The 16,407-nt window shown below is 45.0% G+C and overlaps 1 protein-coding gene and 1 long non-coding RNA gene across 6 annotated transcripts in view; one reads left to right on the top strand and one right to left on the bottom strand.

Moving 5' to 3' along the window:
* Positions 1-8,049, bottom strand: part of SGPP2 (sphingosine-1-phosphate phosphatase 2) — a 121,472-nt gene extending 113,423 nt beyond the window's left edge. For 2 of the 4 annotated variants that reach the window (XM_060193662.1, XM_060193661.1), the window contains exon 1: positions 7,387-7,618. In XM_060193662.1, coding sequence (XP_060049645.1) covers positions 7,387-7,575 — 189 coding nt within the window. In that variant the 5' untranslated portion in view covers positions 7,576-7,618. Of the gene's footprint in view, positions 1-7,386; positions 7,784-7,955 lie in introns of those variants that run through there. The other 2 variants (XM_060193663.1, XM_060193665.1) reach the window with 2 other exon arrangements.
* LOC107522398 (uncharacterized) lies at positions 6,720-11,831 on the top strand. Of its 2 annotated transcripts, none has more exons than XR_009550605.1 (4): positions 6,720-6,795; positions 10,617-10,726; positions 10,813-10,993; positions 11,668-11,831. It is a non-coding gene; the product is annotated as an uncharacterized LOC107522398 (long non-coding RNA). The 2 variants fall into 2 exon arrangements; XR_009550604.1 differs by lacking the exon at positions 6,720-6,795 and adding an exon at positions 9,592-10,270.
* The last annotated feature ends 4,576 nt before the right edge of the window (positions 11,832-16,407 follow it).

Raw genomic sequence — 16,407 nt, 5'->3', positions numbered from 1 at the left:
TGAGAGGGGAATGCCTATGTATCGACAATTGTACTATAAACCATTAACCGTCCCAATGAGATGATTAAAAAAGATATCAAAGTATCTTTCCAAAGTAATTTATTTTACTGTCATAAATCTGAGTGTCTGTTAAACATAATCAAGTATTGGGGTAAATTTGCTGCCCAGGTTAGCAACTATGATCAAACCATGATGTCAAAAAATGCTTTCATCATCACCCATCTCCTGAAAAATGCTAAAAGTGGTCAGTCGTAGGAGAAAAGAATTCAAAACTCCTCACCTCTGCTAGCTTTTCTGGAACCTACTTCTGACTTTACTGGTTTTTTGTTGTTTCCTTCCTTCCTTCCTTCCTTTCTTCCCCCCTCCCTCTCTTCCTTGCTTTCTCTCTCTCCCTCTCTCTCTTTCTTTCTCTTTCCTAACTTTCTTCCTTTCTTTCTGCTTTGTTTAATCTCTTCTAACTGATTATACTATAGAGTCAGAGTTGGAGAGTCTTGATTCTATTCCACCCATTTTTCAGGTGGGGCAACTGAGATCTAGAAGAGCTCAAAATGAAACAGAGGCAGTGTCCGATCCAGGTCTTTGGACTCTGGTTATGGTCCTTTGCATTTTAGCAAGCCACTAAAAGAAAGGGTAGGATTTGGTACATTGTCACAGCTGGAGGGTCCTAAATGGGCCAAGAGAAGTGTGAAGGCTTTTAATAGATAAACTATCTCTGGTTCTCCTTCTCCACCAAACCTTCTGCTTGAATAAACTGTTATCAAAAACTTTTCTTTTTTTTCTTTAATTTTTATTGAGTAAAGATAGCCAGAAATTGAGAGAAGGGGGTGACAGAGAGACACGTGCAACACCATGTGCTCTCCACCAGGTGCACCATCATTTGGCCCCCCCCCCTTTTTTTTTAACCAGAACACTACTCAGCTCTGGTTTATGGTGGTGTGGGGGACTGAACCTGGACCTTTAGAGTCACAAGAATGAGAGACTATTTGCATAATCATTATGCTATCTATCCCTGCCCCTCAAAATGTTTTTGAGCAAACTGCAATTTGAAAATACTCCTTTCAGTCTAGTGCAATGATTCAGGAGAGACAATATAATGTCTAATTTAGTGTAACTGCATTGAATAAGCAAAGAGAAAAGAAATCATAATCCTATGATGTCCAAGGTTAGCTTTATCTAAGAACAAATAAACCCAAATCTGACCAGGCATTTGCTGTCCTAGCTGAGTCCCCAGAATGTCTGCCTCTTGCTCTTGGTGACTTCCAAGAATGTCCTATAGTTACCCTTGCATATGGGAAGTATTACTTCCTCTTCCTACCCAGTTTGAACCTTGCCCTCAACCAGCCCCAGCATCTCACAACATCTTGATGAGAAAAAATGGACTCAGAGGGCTGCACAGTTGAAAGAAGCTTAGATTGGGGTGTGAATGTTCTTAGCGTGTGCATATCTAGAAAGTTCTCCACATGACCTGTAACCATTCAGAACTCAGGTCTTCTTTCTGGGATGTTCATGACTCCTGGGAAAACTCTAAGGTCCAATCTGATTTATTCAGTGATGGCTTTGTACAAAGTCAGCCCAGCCCTGGTTTGTAAAAGATGTAGTTAATGTTCAGGTAGCAGTGTGTATGTGTGTGTGTGTGTGTGTATGTGTGTGGTATTATGAAAATTTGTAGAAAACACCCTTGCTCAATCAATTAAAATAAATACAGACAATGTGGAAGGTGAGGAAACTGGATTTGTTGAAATCTAAATTCACGCAGACAATTCATCTATTGTTTGCCTTCGATCAGCGTCTTAAATCAATGTCTCAGCACTACTGGGTTTCTAGACTATGTGGGGAAAAGAATTCTTAGTATTTCCTCTCTAATCACAAAGATCATCCCTATTTCATCTTGATTTTTTTTCATGATACTAGTGAACTCTTGGGTTGAACAGAAAAGGCTCACTGAACATGCAACTCCAAGCAGCAGGAATTCACCTCTCTGCCAAAAAAAAAAAATCTGCTTATCTTCTCATATTGCCATCTGCACTCATTTATTTATTTGCAGTTTTTGTTGAGTTCCTGCATGAGAGAAATGTTGACCACACCAAGCAAGTTCTCTGCATTCTTAGCATTTAACTTCCAGGGTGGAGACTGATACTGATCAGATCACCACAGGAAGGCAAGGTTTTTTTTTTTAATTATTATTTTTTTTTATAAAATAAAAATATTGATTGACAAGACTATAGGATAAGAAAGATACATTTCCACACAATGCCCACCCCCTCCCCCAGAGCTCTATATCCCATCCCCTCCCCTGATAGCTTTCCTATTCTCTATCCCTCTAGGAGCAAGAACCCAGGGTCATTGTGGGATGCAGAAGGTGGAAGGTCTGGCTTTTGTAGTTGCTTCCCCGCTGAACATGGGCATGGACAGGTGGATCCATACTCCTAGCCGGCCTCTCTCTTTCCCTAGTAGGGTGGGGCTTTGGGGAGGCAGGGCTCCAAGACAGTGAGATGAGGGCTGTAATGAAAAAACTAAGAGAACTCTTCTGCTGAGTGGCAGCAGGAGATTGGAAGATAAGAGATGTTCCTTGAGGAACCGACCATTGAAATGGAAGGATGAGGAGGTGTTATCCAGCAAAAGAGGGACAGGCAGCTCCAGCAGGGCAAAAGCCAGAGGCAAATGAAAGAGGCTGAGAAGTTATCTTAACTGTTCCCTGAGCATTCTGTGAATTATCTAGGGCAAAGGGTGCACTCATTTATCTGGGCAACTCCACCTGCATTTGTAAAATATTTACCCTCCCAGTTACTTGAAACCAACCGGCCTTTCTACTATTTACTTTTTTATATTATTATTAAGCACGGTGACCTTATGCATCTTTAATATCCAACCCCTTCCTGGTAGTCAACTTCTTCATTCTTTTTTGTAAATTTTTTATTTATTTTTTTATTTACTATTGGTTAGAGACAGAGAGAAACTGAGAGGGGAGAGGGAAATAGAGAGACAGAGATACCTGCAGCCCTGCTTCACCACTCAAGAATCTTTCTCCCTCCAGGTGGGGCCCAGGGGCTTGAACCTGGGTTCTTGAGCACTGTAATGTGAGTGCTTAACCAGGTACACCACCACCACCTGGTCCTCTTCCATTCTATTATTTCTGGAGGGGAGGGGAAAAAGGGAAAGAGGAGACATCACAGCACTGCACCACCATCCATGGGCCCTCCTCCATTGTTGTGGTATTGGGGCTTAAACTCAGAAGCACACACGTGATAAAACCAAACTCTTATCAGAGAACTAGCTATCTTCCACCCCTCTTAAGAAATATCCAGGGGGGAGTCAGGGGTAGCACAGTAAGTTAAGTGCACAGGTGGCACAAAGCGCAAGGACTGGCGTAAGGATCCCAATTCGAGCCCCCAGCTCCCCACCTACAGGGGAGTCACTTCACTGGCGGTGAAGCAGGTCTGCAGGTGTCTGTCTTTCTCTCCCCCTCTCTGTCTTCCCCTCCTCTCTCCTTTTCTCTCTGTTCTATCCAACAACAATGACATCAATAACAATGATAATAATAACTACAACAATAAAACAACAAGGGGAACAAAAGGGAATAAATAAATAAAAAGAAAAACACTATAAAAATATCCAGGGGTAGGGGAGATAGCATAATGGTTATGCAAAGAGAATTTCCTGCCTGAGGCTCCAAGGCCTCAGGTTCAATCCCCCCACTCCACCATAAGCTGGAGCTGAGCAGTGCTCTGGTAAAAAAATAATAATAGTAATAATAATAAAATAAAAATAAAATTAAAAAATTTTTAAAAGAAATATCCATTAAAGCTGGGGAGACAGCATAATGATTATGTAAAATATTTTTATGCCAGAGGCTCTGAGGTGCCAGGTTCAGTCTCCAGCATCACATAAGCCAGAACTGAGTAGCACTTGGTTATTTCTGTGTCTTTCTGGGTCTCTCTCTCACACATTAAAGTAAAATAAATATGACATTTTAAAAAATATTCATTGACCATTTTTAAAACATTAAAATTTTTTTTAAGTCTTTCTTTATTTGATAGAGACAGCCAGAAATTGAGAGGAAGGGGGAGATAGAGGAGACAGAGAGACACCTGCAGCCCTGCTTCACCACTTGTGAAACTTTCCCCCTGAGGTGTGGGGGGGCTCGAACCTGGGTCCTTGCACACTGTAACATGTACACTCGACCAGGTGCACCGCCACCCCGTCCCAACGACTCTTCATTTATCAAATACTCTCAGAGGGTTATTTTCCCATCATGCACCATCATGGTGACTTTTTACTCACTCACTCATTCTGTTACATGTTTTTCATGTTTTCATGAAAAATTCATGTTTTTCATGGTCTTCAGTGAGAGAAGTCCATGTCAAGATGTCCTGGATGGGGCAGAGGGAAACTACCATTTGTAACACCGAGTACCCAGACTCTCTAAACAGCAAGACAACAGCAGTGACATGACCATAGCACATGCGCGTGCGCGCGCGCGCACACACACACACACACACACACAGGTTTTTAATGATGCACACCTGAAATGTATATAATGCCATAAAGCAACTCTGAAAATCTAAAATCTTCTAACATAAAAATAGACCTAAAAAGAAGACACCTTTCCAGAAGAAATCTACATGTCTTGGGGTGAGAGAGATAGCATAATGGTTATGCAAAGAGACTCTCATGTCTGAGGCCCTGGAGTCCCCAGGTCCTTTTTTCTCCCCCCCTTTTTTTTATTATGTTGTAGTTATTGTTGTTATTGATGTTGTCATTGTTAGATAGTATTGAGAGAAATGGAGAGAGAAGTGGAAGACAGAGAGGGGGAGAGAAAGACAGACACCTGCAGACCTGCTTCACTGCCTTGTGAAGCGACTCACCTGCAGGTGGGGAGCCGGGGGCTTGAACCTGGATCCTTATGCCAGTCCTTGTGCTTTGAGCCACATGCACTTAGCCCACTGTACTACTGCCTGACTCCTTCCTTTTCTTTTTTTTAAATATTTAGTTATTTATTCCCTTTTGTTGCCCTTGTTTTATTGTTGTAGTTATCATTGTTGTTGTTGATGATGTCATTGTTGCTGGATAGGACAGAGAGAAATGGAGAGAGGAGGGGAAGACAGACAGGGGAAGAGAAAGACAGACACCTGCAGACCTGCTTCACCACCTGTGAAGCGACTCCCCTGCAGGAAAACACCAGAAGCAGCAGACACTTTGGCTTACCTGAGAGGGAAGAGGGAAAAGGAAGTACATTAGGAAGTAGCAATAAGTGCAGATGTGATTGAGAAAGGTAGAAGTGAATAAAAATGGATATCTATATATTCAGTAACCTGGATTCAAGTTTCTGGCCTTAACCTGCAGGGGGGAAAGCTTCACAAGTGGTGAAGCAGTGCTGCAGGTGTCTCTCTCTATGTCCTCTGTGTCCTAACAAATCAAATAAAATTAAATACATTTTTTAAAAGTGGGCAAATTTTTTTTAAAAAGACAGATAAACAGATATTGAGAGGACCACTGCAGTTTCTGCTAGAGAGATATGGGGACACAGATCTCTGGTGGTGGGAATGATGTGGAATTATACCCCTATTATCTTATAAATTTGTAAGTCACTATTAAATCACTAATGATAATTCAAAAAAAGAAATAGAAGAGAGACTTGAGAGAAAAACAGAAAGTGGTGGTTTCATCTCCCTGTGAAGGATAAGTAGTTGCACAAGAAAGAGCCCAGCTACAGTTGTGGCATCTCTAGTGTTATGGCCCCATATTTTCTGCTTTGTTTTTTTAAGGTAAGGTAAGGGGAAAGGGAGGAGAGGACTGGTGATACCAGTGAGAGGAAATGTGTGTGTGTGTGTGTGTGTGTGTGTGTATTTGAAAGAAAGAGAAAATAAAGTAAGGAGCCAACAAAATGAGAAAAAGAAAAAAAAAGTACTATAAAGGTGGATTTCTCTGGAGTGGACCTCACCCTCTCCGAATCCCTATAATTCAAAGCCCATAATAAATATCTCACACCAACAGGGAAACTGGCTTTTTCATAACACCTTGCTTAACTGATTCAGAAATCAACGCATAAATCAATGCCACTTTCCTGTCACTAAAACTTCTAGGAGGACAACAATGTGACCTCCCCGTCCAAAAAAAAAAAAAGTTGGAATTATAAGTATGTTGCTGTTGTCAAACTTCTGACCACCCTCCCTCTCCTCAGGAAGAGCAGGGCTTCTGTGGGTGCCCAGAGAACCTGGCTGCAGACAGACCGCCCTCCCTGGCTGGGACAGCCCCCCACCTCACCCCAGCCCGCCTGGGCGTGCCGCAGCTTGGCAAGTTCGCTTCCCCCTCCCCACCCAGCTCCCACTGCTCCAGGAGTAACTGTGCATTGCAGCGACAGCACCCGCTGGCTGCCCTCGAGCTGTAGTGGATTGTATAACCAAGCTCAGGACACCGAGGACGAAGCTTGGCGCTTACTTGGTGACAGTATCTATTGGGGCAAGTATGGCCCCAAGATTATGGGGTGGGGATGGGCTGTGTATGTGTGGTGGGGGAGCAATTTGTGAGGACCCCATCACCAGATATAGGGGTGGGGTGAGACTTAGCAGTCCCCCCCAGCAATCTTTAACCCCGAGTTTCTGTCCTTAGAGCTGGCATTGCAGAAAGGAGAGAGGGGAGGAAGGCATGGGGGGAGGGGGTCGAGACAGGGGATGCCCTGCAGTGCGGGGTGCATTCTGGGGGGAGGGTTTCTCCAGTGACAATGCCAAGGACATGCCGCCACGGCTCTTTTCAGTTACGTAACACTTAGCAGCTGGGGGAGAATCTGGAAGGAAGGTAAAGCTAGCTAATGAATGACGGGGGCCTTCTCCGGGTGGGGGTGGGGAGTGCATCGTAAACTCGGGTGCCGTGGGGGGAGGGGTGCGTGGGGTGTTCTGGTTGCCGTGGGGGGTGCATGGGATGTTCTGGGTGCTGTGAGGGGTGCATGGGGTGTTCTGGGTGCTGTGAGGGGTGCATGGGGTGTTCTGGGTGCTGTGAGGGGTGCATGGGGTATTCTGGGTGCTGTGAGGGGTGCATGGGGTGTTCTGGGTGCTGTGGGGGGTGCATGGGATGTTCTGGGTGCTGTGGGGGGTGCATGCGGTGTTCTGTGCCGTGGGGGGAGGGGTGCATGGGGTGTTCTGGGTGCCGTGGGGGGAGGGGTGCATGGGATATTCTGGGTGCTGTGGGGAGGGGTTGCATGGGAAGCTCCGGGTGCCCAGGAGGTGTTCAGAGACCGGGGCGCACCTGGCACGATGCTGTGAGCCCCTGCCAGGCCGCCCATCCTTCCCTCCCGCCTCAGCCGACTCCCAGAAGCGGCTCTCCGCCCCGGCAGGTGGTCGGGAGTCCCCGGGACCCTCCTCTTGCTCCCTTCCGTCGGCCCGCGGTTACCTGCGACGCCCAGCTTCTCCGCAGCCCGTTGGGGGGCCCCCGGCTGCCGCCTTTGTCGGGGCCGGCGCGGGGGGGCCTGGATGCGCCCTGCTCCTGCGGACCCGCCTGGGGCGCGGGGAAGAGCCCGCAGCGGCGCTGGAAGCGGGCGACGAGCCGCGAGTCCCGCAGGCTCCGCACCAGCTGGGCCATGGCGCTGCCCAGTGGCTCTGGGCTCTGCGCTCGGCCAGGCACCGGCGGGCTGGGCTGGGCTGAGGGCGGGCGGGCAAGCCGGCGCCAACAGGTGCAGCGCTCGGGTCCTAGCGCCGGGCCCCGCGCGTCCGGGGTGCCGCCCTCCGCCCCGCACCCCGGGCGCGGTGCCTCCTTCGCGCCTCGCCCACCTCCCGGCCCGCGCTGGAGATGCCACCTCCTCGGGGAGCGGCCGGGCCGGGCCCTGCCCAGGGCGGGAGGACGCCCAGGTGACCTCCCTTGGACTCCGCAGCCCCAGGAGACCGCCACCTCCTTCCTCCCCAGCTCGCCACCCTCCGCCTGCGCCCCAGTCCGCGTCCCCTTGCGCCCATCTGCTTCCTCACCCGCCAGTACAGGGGCTCCACCCTCCCCAAGGTCTTTCCAAACTCTGATGGAACTGACTCCCTCCCAAACCCGAACTTCCTCGACCTTGCTCAAGAACCCGATTTGCACATCGGTCCCTGAGGCATTCATTCACCGTCTGTGACACGCTAGATAGGTCGCTGCAGCTACCTATACCTGCGAGTCTTCCCCTGGGCGGGGAGGAAACGAGATTCTTTCTGGGCTTTCTGCATTGAGAAAGAAGATACTCACTCTCCTCCTTCCCCTCCCACCTAGCCCACCAGCCTCCACCTGCACCCCGCCCCATTCCCAGCTTCTTTATATGTTTTTATTTCCTTATTGGGGGATTAATGGTTGACAGTCGACAGTAAAATGCAAGTTTGCACATGCATAACATTTCCACATAATAAATCAACCCCCACTAGGTTCTCTGCCATAATGTTTCAGGACCTGAACCCTCCCCCCACCACACACACACCCCAGAGTCTTTGACTTTGGTGCAATTCACCATCTCCAGTCCAAGTTCTGCTTAGTGTTTTCCCTTCTGATTTTGTTTTTCAACTTCTGTCTATGAGTGGTATCATCCCATATTCATCCTTTTGTTTCTTTTTTTTAATATTTTATTGTTTTATTCCCTTTTGTTGCTCTTTTTGTTTTTATTGTTGTAGTTATTGTCGTTGTTGTTGGATAGGACAGAGAGAAATGGAGAGAGAAGGAGAAGACAGAGACGGGGAGAGAAAGACAGACACCTGCAGACCTGCTTCACCGCTTGTGAAGCGACTCCCCTGCAGGTGGGGAGCCGGGGGCTCGAAAGGTCCTTGCTCTTCGCGCCAGTGCGCTTAATCCGCTGTGCTGACTTATCTCACTTGATATGATTTATTTGAGCTCCATCCAAGATGCACCCCCAGCCCCAGCTTCTAAGTAAGCACTGTCACTTAAAAAGACTGAACTAGACTTTCAGGACTTTTAGACGCAAGAACCAGTGCAGAAGGACTGGGAAGAAAACCGCACCTACTTGTGGGGGGTGGGGGTGCTCAGCCAGAAACAAGAAAGGTAAATCTCCTATGGGTGTGTTCTGGTCCCCTCTGCACCCCCACCCCACCCCAGTATGCTTCCAGGGCCGCTGAGGAGGGAGAATAAGTGGTCAGATGGGGCCCAGCACAGATCAGCCTGAAATCCAGGTGCAATCTAACCCTTCAGTTTGGAGCAAGAAGGCTTGCTGCCAGGGAAAGCTGACCAGGTATTTGGTTGCACAGGTGACTGCGAACACCCGCCACCACCTTGTTTGTCCAGTTGCCTTCGAGGCCAGGGAACCTAAGGGTGTGATTTCAAGGGTGACTTGGTTTTCAACTCTGCCAACCCAGCCTCAAGAGCTAGACCCAGGCGACTGAGAGCAATGAGACTGTGGGGACAGTCGTGTTCTACTTAACTAGGGAAGCAGCACAATCCAACAGTGTCCTGCCCAGAGATGCTCTACCCAACACTGCTGCCATTACAGCCACTTAGACCAAATCCTGTGTCTTTTTGAAATTAATAAAGTAATTTTTATTTGATAAGACAGAGAGGAATTGAGAGGGGAATAGGAGAGAGAGATCCACAGCACTGCTTCACCTCTTTTTTAAAAAATGTTATTTATTTATTTATTCCCTTTTATTACCCTTGCTGTTTTATTTTATTGTTGTAGTTATTATTGTTGTTATTGATGTCATCATTGTTGGATAGGACAGAGAGAAATGGAGAGAGGAGGGGAAGACAGAGAGGGGGAGAGAAAGATAGACACTTGCAGACCTGCTTCACCACCTGTGAAGTGACTCCCCTGCAGGTAGGGAGCTGGGGGCTTGAACCGGGATCCTTAGGCCGGTCCTTGCACTTTGCACCATGTGCGCTTAACCCACTGCACTACTGCCTGACTCCCTACTGTTTCACCTCTTGTGGAACTCCTCTAAGCAGGTAAGAACCAGGGGCTTGAACTTGGGTCCTTGAGCATGGTAACATATGCCCTCTTGAAAGGTGTGTCACATTCCAGCTCCTAATATTATTTCTTTCTTTCTTTCTTTCTTTCTTTCTTTCTTTCTTTTTTATTGCCACCAGGATTATCACTAGAGCTTGCTACCTGCATGGCAAATCCACTGGTCCCAGTGCCATTTTTCCCTTTTTCCACCCTTTTCTTTCTTTCTTTTTTTTTTTTTTTTTTTTATTTGGTAGGACAGAGAAAAACTGAGAAGGAGGTTGGAGAGAGAGAGAGAGAGGGAGAGAGAGATACCTGCAGACCTGCTTCACCACTCATGAAGCATCCCCCTTACAGGTGGGGACCAAGGTAAGCTTCACAAGCAGTGACACAGTGCTGCAGGTGTCTGGTGATGTGTGAGCTGAACCCAGTGTGTTACCACTTGGCCCCTGTGGTTTAGTTTAGAAGCTAGAGTTGTAGTAGTTCAGGACAAGAAATACATTGTTCAGTATTGGTGAAGGATGTAGTGACTTACACTGACCCTGTATAGTTGGAGGATTATACCAGTGAAATCTAGTAACTGTGTAAAACTTTGCTAAGTCATTAACAAAGGAAGAAATAGTAAATAGATTTAAAACAAGAAATACATTTTCAGTGAATATATTTAAGTGATATGTCTCTCAGATTTAATGCTTCGATTTTTCCTTTCTTCCAGGTTGGAATAGGAGGTAAATCCAAACATGGCATGTTTAGCATAAAACCTAAGAATTGGATGTTCAGACGATGTATTTTCTTCTCTCCTGGGAGGACAGACTTCAACATCTGGTGATTTGCTATGCCCTTGTGTGTCATAGCTGCTTCCTAGGCTGAAGCAATAACCTTCACTTCTCCTCTTTCTTCTATGGCGATAGGGGGAAATACCGTTAGATCAATTCTGTAAGTCACCTGAGACATAGCCGTAACAGCACTTACAGGAAAGAATCATCCAGGAAATTGGCTCTGACCAGCATGTGGGAGATGCAAAAGCCGGCTCTTTCTGGGTGGCCATCAGCGTGATCCCCCGGACTCTTCCTTCAGGTTCTTGTTCTGAAGGTAAATCTCCCAGCTGACTAGAATCCACCTTTGAGGAACAGCAGGATCAAAGGAGCACTCCAGAATCGACCACATGGGGTGGAGATGTTAGGTGGTAGCCTGAACCCAGGGAAATAAATGAATGGCTGATGGTGGCAAAATCATCTGCAGTTCTTCAACTCTAGTCAGAGCCATGCCTGAAGGGAATAGCTGACTGTGTTTTGTTTTTGTCCAGGAGCTACAACTATTTTGTATTTTGCTCAGTTGCATCTATATAACAATTGATGAATGTTACGGGTTTCTTTTTTTTTTTTTTTGGTTTGTTTGTGGTTTTTTAAATTTATTTATTTTGTGGAGCTGGGGCCTTGAATATGCATGACTTCACCACTCCAAACCACTGATTTATTTTATTTTATTTTTTAAATTCAGATAGAGAGACAAAGGGGGCAGGGCAGTGAAGCTTCCTCTCATTCCATGACTCCTCCCAGATAATGCTGGTCCTGTACCCAGGTCTATGGGAGAGGAGGCAGGCACCCTACTCAGAGAGCTATCTCTCCGGCCTACATGTAAATAATTTTATTGATTGATTGATTGATTGATTGTATACAGTACTAGGGAATTAAGCCATGGCCTTGTGTATGCATAATGCCACTGCTTGAGAAATGAGTCTAATTTTTTTTCATTTTTTCTTTTAGAGAGGGGGTGAGACAGAGACAGAAGAGGCACACCAGAACTCTGCATCTCTTCTCTATCTGTGGGACTCTCCCGGCACTGTGAGTGGTGTTCCCATGTAATGCTTGGGTTTGAACCCAGGACCTCATTCATAGTGGCCATAGATTGACTGTACCAGGTGAGCTGTGTTCCGGTCACTAAATGATATTTACTCATGAGTAAAATGTCTTTGCAATTTTTTTATCATCTTTATTTATTAGATAGAGACAGCCAGAAATCAAGAGGGAAAGGGTAAGTAGAGGGGGAGAGAAACAGAGGGATACCTGTAGCACTGCTTCACCACTCACAAAGCTTTCCCCCCTGCAGGTGGGGACCAGGGACTCGAACTTGGATCCTTACACATTATAACATGTGCACTCAACCAGGTGCACCACCACCCAGCCCCCTTTATGAGTAAAATGCTATTGACTTGCTGTCGGTTTACAATACTATATAAGTTTCAGAAGTTTAGATTCACACCTTGATGTGCTCATAACTGAAATTCCAGTGGTATTTACACTTCCTGACACCAACCTGATCTGTACCTTTTCTTCCTGCCCTCTCCTCTCTGGTAAATGTCTTATTTTTCACAGGATCTATGAGTTATTATTTTTTTCTATAGTTTGGTCATTTGAATTCCAAAAATGAGAGAGAGAGTGGAAGAGAGAACCCTGTAGTTGTAAATGCCATATTTTAAAACAAGGATGGGTATATTAGTTACACTCAAACTGCTTTAATAAAGAGATCCCTGAATCTAGTGGCTTACAGAACACAGTCATTTATATTTCTTTCTTGTAACGATTTACAGGTGAGCAAGTGAGCTTAGTGGGCTGGCAAGTGAATAACTTGGGTCCTTTCATCTTATTGCTCCCTCACTCTTTAACCTGAGTCCTGGGTCACTGTTTTCTGGTGCATATGTTTGCAACTGGGTTGTGGGCACATTTAAGGTCTAGTGAGCTTCCTGCATAGAGATTTATTTTTTTATTTTAATTTATTTTTTACTTATTTTCCCTTTTGTTGCCCTTGTTTTATTGTTGTTATAGTTATTATTATTGTTGTTATTGATGTCGTCATTGTTGGATAGGACAGAGAGAAATGGAGAGAGAATGGGAAAACAGAGAGGGGGAGAGAAAAAGAGACACCTGCAGACCTGCTTTGCTGCTGTGAAGCAACTCCCCTGAAGGTGGGGAGCCGGGGGCTCGAACTGGGATCCTTAGTCCGGTCCTTGCACTTTGTGCCATATGCACTTAACCTGCTGTGCTACTGCCCAACACCCAGAGATTTATTTTTAAGCAATATAGGAAAGAGTTCACACACCATGTTCACTGCTATCAGTATAGTTACATGATTTCAAGAACAGCTTGGATACGTCATCTCAGAAATCCAGAGAACTTATTTAACAAAACTGAAGATTCCAGGGCTACATGGTAGCACACCTGGTTGAGCGCACATGTTACAATGTACAAGGATACGGTTTCAAGCCCCCAGTCCCCACCTGCAGGAGGAAAGCTTTGCCAGTGGTGAAGCAGTGCTGCAGGTATCTCTTGTCTCTCTCCCTCTTCCTCCCCCTCTTGATTTCTGGCTGTCTGTCAAGTAAATAAATATTTTTAAAAACATGTTTTGAAGATTCCTTCTCATCAGAGCCCCTCAACAGCGTAAGAATGGCTGTGTGTTTGATCAACAAATGACCTTTTTAACGTGGAATGGAGCATTTGAGTAATGAAGATAGTATTGGAAAGATAAATTGAGTCTTGCTAGCAGTGGGCCTGAGAAGACAAGTAGAACAGGAGAACTTCATTGAGAAGCAAAGAAGAAGGGAAACAGTGCTCCCAGGAAATTAAAGGAGAGGTTGGCTAGTGAATGAACTGTATCTGGGGGTGGGCAGAAACTACAGGGTGAAGATTTGTCACTTGACCATTTCAGTCACTCAGTTTTGTTCTCTAAAAAAAAAATTTTTGGGGGGGGAGGTGCTTTTTTAGAAGGCATATTTTGCTTGCCTCTAGGGGTACAATTTCACATCTCTCCAAAGTGTGTGTTTGCACACCTCACTCACCACCAAAATGCCTTCTGCCAGGACTTCTGCATCCAGGCTCCTTTTAGTCTTTTCCCACCCCACTGGAGTCCTCACAGATGCTGGTCTAGACTGAAGGTTCATGCCTCTCGTCTTTCCCATCACAGTTTCTTAAATCCCACATATCAGTGAGATCAGCCAGTATGTGTCCTTCTCCTTCTGGCTTGTTTTCACTTAATATAATCCTCTCCAGTTCCACCCACCATGTAGCAGGGACAAGATTTCCTTGAGTAGAAGTCCATTGTGTATATATGCCACATCATTCTTCGGGACACTTGGGTTGTTTTCAAATCTTGTTTATTGTATTTGTGATGAACATGGGTATGGGTCTGTCTCTTTGGATATAGTCAAACAGATTTTTAAAATATATATATTTTTAAAAATATTTATTTATTTTTCCCTTTTGTTGCCCTTGTTGTTTTATTGTTGTAGTTATTATTGTTATTGATGTCGTCATTGTTGTAGGACAGAGAGAAACGGAGAGAGGAGGGGAAGACAGAGAGGGGGAGAGAAAGATAGACACCTGCAGACCTGCTTCATCTCCTGTGAAGCGACTCCCCTGCAGGTGGGGAGTCGGGGGCTTGAACCAGGATCCTTGAGCCAGTCCTTGCACTTTGCACCACGTGCACTTAACCCGCTTCGCTACCGCCTGACTCCTAAAAAAAAAAAAAAAAATTTATGGGAGAGGATTAAAGGTTTACAGTGCAGTCCTTGACATATGACTATAATTTTTCACCTCCCTGTGAAAGTTCTCTGCAGAGTACTTACCTACTGTCATCCAGAATTTTAAATGACATTTCCACTATAACTTTACTTAACTGCATCCCAGCAGATGTGAGGCAATTGATTTTTTTTCTATTTACATATATGTTAGAATTCTTGCTTTTTTCACTATGACATTAGCAGGCCATTCAATATCAGTGAAAGAAGATCTTGCTTGTGTTGTTACTACTACATAGTATTAAATTTGATGAACTGTGGTTTGTTTTTTTTAACAGTCATTTTCTGATGCATATTTGAGTTATTTCCAAGCAAAACTATTATACACAGCACTGGAACAAATAGCTTCAGCTAATACCTGCACTACTACACAATAAATTCCTCATCATGGAATTACTGGGTCAAAGGGTTAGTGCACTTGCTTACTGATGGATATTGCTAAATCCACCCTAGGGGGAAATGTAGCAACTTCCACCCCAGTGAGTGGAACTCCCTCTTCCTCCAGATTCTTGGCTACAAGCTTGGATTGCCATACTTTTGATCCTTGCCAGTCTTAGAGAAACACATCAGCTCAAAGTTGTTTTAATTTGCATGCCACTTAAGATGAGTTACATTGATTTGAGATCTTTGGCTTGTAAATTAAATTTTACTTAAAAGGTAATCTTAAGTGTTACCATATCACTTAGGTCAGCATTTTCCAAACTGTCTTCATTGAACCTGAGTCCATCCAGACAATGGGGCGTGTAGTAGGATCACAGGATTTCTCTTCTCTCTCTCTTACTCTCCTCCCTTCCTATTTGCTTTGTTTTGTATCTTTTCTTCCTGGAGTTGGATAGAACTTTCATGATTTATTCTTGTCTTGGATAACAGAGTTGGAAAATAGCACAGACTGTTGCAGGATTGATTTTGATTTCTAGTGCATCCAACTTGAAGAAAGTATTCAGCCTTCTACACCAGCAAGCTGAGGTCCAGTGTTCACTTTGGAATATATTCCAAAGATAAAGTGATATCTTTGGAATCCACACAACAACCAAGGAAGTTGAGAAAGGGACCAAATATGGCCCCTAGAAAATCTGCCCAATCTAGGTTTAACTGGGTGTGGGGTCTTGGGGTAATTCTCTTTAATTCTCTAAGGCCAAACTTAACTAACTAATCTGTTAAAATCATCTCAGACCCTAACTTTTTTTCTTTTTAAGAAATATTTTACTCATTTATTTTTGATAGAGACAAGGAGAAATTGAGAGGGAAAGGAGAGATAAAGAGGAAGAGAGAGAGAGAGAGAGAGATACCTTCAGCACTGCTTCACTACTCATGAAGCTTCGCCCCTGCAGGTGGGGACCAGGGACTTGAACCTGGGTCCTTGAACATTATAATATGTGTATTATGCCCAGTGCCCTGCCGTCTGGTCCCTATCCTACTTGCCTAGACAAGTCATTTCATGGGGTGAGTGGTTTGTGTCATCCTTACTCTCACAATAATAGAATTCTCTCCAGTGCCTTCTAGGTTTTCCTATATCGAACCTATACCACTTGACTAATTCCCTCTGTTAAATTAAGTAGAAAAGTCTTATGTGAAAACCACAAAACTCTGCAGATGCTAACATCTGTGGACGGTCTGCAGTACAGGGCAGCTTTCTTGGCTCAGATGAGTAAATGACAGGAAATTCATAGGACAATAAAAGATGGATGTCTGAACAGTCTGTCGCCTCTGTTTTCTGGACTCCTAAGCACTACATATTTGACAGTGCATTTCATTGCTGGCGTCATGCCCCATTAAAGTTCCTGTTTATTACTGCTCAGTAAATATCTGGATGTCTTTTATATCCACATTCCAGCCATGAGCTGAGCTTATTAGCTTCGGTAAATGTCACTTGCACCAATGAGGCAATTGGTGTCTGTGAACTTGTCAAACTTGAAGAAGGATGCTGGAAGGG

The sequence above is a fragment of the Erinaceus europaeus genome, chromosome 7 (assembly GCF_950295315.1).
Source record: "Erinaceus europaeus chromosome 7, mEriEur2.1, whole genome shotgun sequence".
NCBI lineage: Eukaryota > Metazoa > Chordata > Mammalia > Eulipotyphla > Erinaceidae > Erinaceus > Erinaceus europaeus.
Note: the sequence above shows the minus strand (reverse complement) of the source record. Positions and strands in the feature narration are given on the sequence as shown.